This window comes from Morone saxatilis, unplaced genomic scaffold (assembly GCF_004916995.1).
Source record: "Morone saxatilis isolate NCDOM2014 unplaced genomic scaffold, NCSU_SB_2.0 Contig3, whole genome shotgun sequence".
In the NCBI taxonomy this organism is placed as follows: Eukaryota; Metazoa; Chordata; class Actinopteri; family Moronidae; genus Morone; species Morone saxatilis.
In genome coordinates this window covers 1402264-1405779 of record NW_023339873.1, presented here as the reverse complement: position 1 = coordinate 1405779, position 3516 = coordinate 1402264, and the positions used below count along the sequence as shown (strand labels likewise).

The 3516-nt window shown below is 40.1% G+C and overlaps 1 protein-coding gene across 1 annotated transcript in view; it reads right to left on the bottom strand.

Moving 5' to 3' along the window:
• Positions 1 to 3516, bottom strand: part of LOC118336865 (synaptotagmin-16-like) — an 18559-nt gene that overhangs the window by 2342 nt on the left and 12701 nt on the right. Inside the window, 1 exon segment of the mRNA XM_035673623.1 lies at positions 646 to 881. Coding sequence (XP_035529516.1) covers positions 646 to 881 — 236 coding nt within the window.

Here is a 3516-nt window from a genome sequence, read left to right as displayed (position 1 = left end):
ACACACACACAGACAGTGATTATTATTCATGAGCTTCTGTTTGTAAGCCAACGCAGCGTGGAGAGCGAAGGAAATATCAACTATTTATACAAAAACCTCGAGGCCTCAGTGGGCCGTGTTTGGTTTGTTTCTTCCAAAATGAACCAGAGAGGATAACATGGCAGAGTGATAATCCTCTCGCAGCTGAATGATGATGATACCTCTGCCAAGCATGATGGGTAACAGCAGGGCTGCGGTCAGCTCGCCGACCCCGTTAAGTAATCCCCGCCTTGGTTTTTTTTTTTTTCCTTTTCGGAGGTTACTGTGAGCTGAGAGGTGTGAAATGAGGAAGTTTTCTCTTCGGATGTGTCACCCAGTTTGTGAGGTTAATGTTGGTGGTTACACTCTGCCAAAGCTTGAACAACACTGGTTATTTCTCAGGAGAGATTTCTGTATTTGTGCTTTTGTTTGTGTTCCTCCCACATCCTTATCCACTGATCGGGACACTGTGGGTTCAGGTGAGATAATAATTGTTTGTTTTTTAGGTCAAGTACACATTTTCAGACCTATAAAGACCTCTTGTTTGTATATATATGAGAAAATGTGACAAACAAATATGTTATGTAGAATTTACAATCATTATCTCAGGCTGTGAGGCTGCAGTACCTCGGGGCTCCAGGTGGAGGAGCTGTCTGTGGCATCGTTTTTGTCGAGATCCAGGGTCTTCTCCGCCGTGTCCTCGCTGCCGTCGGCTGCCTGTCGGTTCATACTGAGGGTGGGGCTCTGCCTGGCGCCCGACGCCTCGAGTCTGGCGGGTTTGTCCAGCGCAGACGCCCTCTCGCTCTCTTCTACGGCCACAGAGAGCGGGTCCTGGAAACCCTGCCGGTTCTGAGCCTCCATTTCTGCAGGAAGAAGGCAACAGGGGAGGAAATTCAGCATTTAGGTCCTCTGGTGGTCGGTTTTATATCTGTGGGCGTGAGGACACATGGATTCAAGTTTGGAATCTGCTTATCAAACCCTCATTAAATCAAATAAAGCTGATAAGATGTATCTGACACACTGTAACACATCACAGCTTTGTCCATCATACTTTTCAAGATAGCTAAATATCAGCAGTTCACATTCAGTCGGTCGATTCCAATCACTATCTCATTGATCGGACAACCACTGGTGTTTAATAAGGAGAAACACGTTTCTATGCAGACCTGATGTGTGTTATATTGTTCTACAAAAGATAACTTCTGTCGAACTTGCAGTACAAACATTTATTTGGTACTAGAAGGAAAAGGAGAAGCCATCTTATTATCATGAACCATTTCATGAAATAGCTATTGATGACAGAGGGATTTGATGTGTTGATACTATTAGAAATTACATTGATTATGCATGAAAACAATATTCAAATATATTGTACTCAACAAATTAGGTACTGTTTTAGTAATAGTGTAGTTTAATAGCCTCCCAGGACAGATACGTCACTCGATACAGACCGGATAAAGCGGTACCGTGAACATCTGAATGCGTGAAAAGTAAAGCTGAATATCTGTTTATCGCCTCCGTCAGTAAAACCTGTTTTAAAATGCTGACAGTAATAGTAATTTATGACTCGAGGATGTTTTGTTTTTCTTCTAACTTTCCCTTTGAGTGCTTATTATATTTGTTCATTCATTTCACTGAGGACAGGCAGGAACTAAGAGCAAACAAAGCTTCAGTAGGCTGTAAATCGATTACATACAAAACATTTTCACAAGTAGCCTATTGTTTGTTACATAACGAGTAATGAAGGTTCGAGCTCAATGAGGGATCGATGACCGGTGGTCTGTACATTTTGCCATCTTCTGCGTTGTGTTGAGAGAAACAGTGTGAGCCTCGTGCGAAGCCAACTTAAACAACGAGAGCGGAGGATCCTGCAAATGTTACCTGAATGTTTTCTATATTGTTCTTCCTAGAAAGGGGCGAGGAGAGGACAGGACACCTCCAGAGACAGTCTCTGTTTGACCCCTGTGAAGATTAATCACTTCACAGCAGAAACAAATACAGAACCAGCTGACCTGGCCTGACATGATGGTGTCTCCTCTGGTTTATCATCTAATTGAGTCTGGGAGGTCTAAAAGAAGCTACCTAAACCTTGTTTGTGAGCGTTAGAACGAGGTGATATTGCGTAATCTGTCAAACTTTGACCTTTTTATTCCGAGGCAGAAGCTCTCGGAAAAACAGGCCGTACCGCGGACCAATCGATAGCAATTATCTCCATTTCAGCGTTGTTAAGGTCGGTCTGACTGTTCTATCTATGGCTGCATACAGTGCTGACCATAGCAACAGGCTGTGGTGAGTCATCAGCCTGTGTGTGTGTGTGTGTGTGTGTGTGTGTTACCTGGTTCATCTGTGTCACAGGACGGAAAGTAAATACCAGTTGAGACAAAGTGACCCCAACCTAACAATGTCACCACCCACCAACAAGCAGCTGCTTGCCTGAAACTGTGGTTCTCAACCTGGGGGTCGGGGCTCTCAAAGGGGGTCCGAGATAATTTGGTTGTGGACAGTAAAATAAAATATTGAACTGGCACAGAACTCAAAAATACTAAATACTATAAGATATACTCTGTTTTTATACATGTTAACCCAGTTACTTCACTAATATGTATAATGTGTAATAATTTATTTCTATATATTATTGTGCTTAAGCATCTAAAAACAACTTACTGTAAAACCTCTAATAAAAGTCCCAAATATAGGTTTTTTTATAGCAGGAAAAGAACCAGTTATGACCCTGTGATCTTTCGTCTGTTAGGCCAAAACTTTTACATTTAAAAGCCGTCTAATGTGTAGAGCTGTATTATCTGTACGTAGTTTATTATGTGTAACACTTTAATCTAGTAATTTCTTTCTCTGGTGTTACTCTTTCTATTTATTCACATTAACACGTTTAAAGTCAGAGAATTTGTTTGTTGGGTGGAGAAATATCAGCGTCAGTTAGCGCCAGAGCTGCAGGATTCAGGCTCAGATGATAATCCGAGATTATGTGTTTCCGGATGTTGGGATTATCATTAATCGCAATTTTTAGGAAGAACATTTTAGGAACCGTGTTACCTAAACTTTTAGCAATTTATGTTTAATACTTAAAGCTGTATGATGGTAACTGAGTTTGATCTTCTGTAACTTTCACCAAAATTACCTAAAGAGATAAAAAATCCCTTTGTTTCCTCAGTTCTTTACACATTTCCTCACCTTTAATCCAAATAATTAGTTAACAGACCTACAAATAACAATTAAACAACTAACATTAGTAATTTCACAAAAAAACAAAGACTAAAAATCTATTAAGTGATTCAAAAGTGGACACTGCAGAAGTTATTTGAATTATGTATATTTTTTAGTTTTTAGATATTAATTGAAACTGCTCCGGCTATTATTTTTTAATATTGCCTTAAAATAAAACTCATGAAACTCTGCACAAAATTTGGTGGTAACGAAAACTTTAAGTATTCTTTTGGTCCCGTACACGGTCGTCATTTTGAATTTAGTGGTCATTTTCTG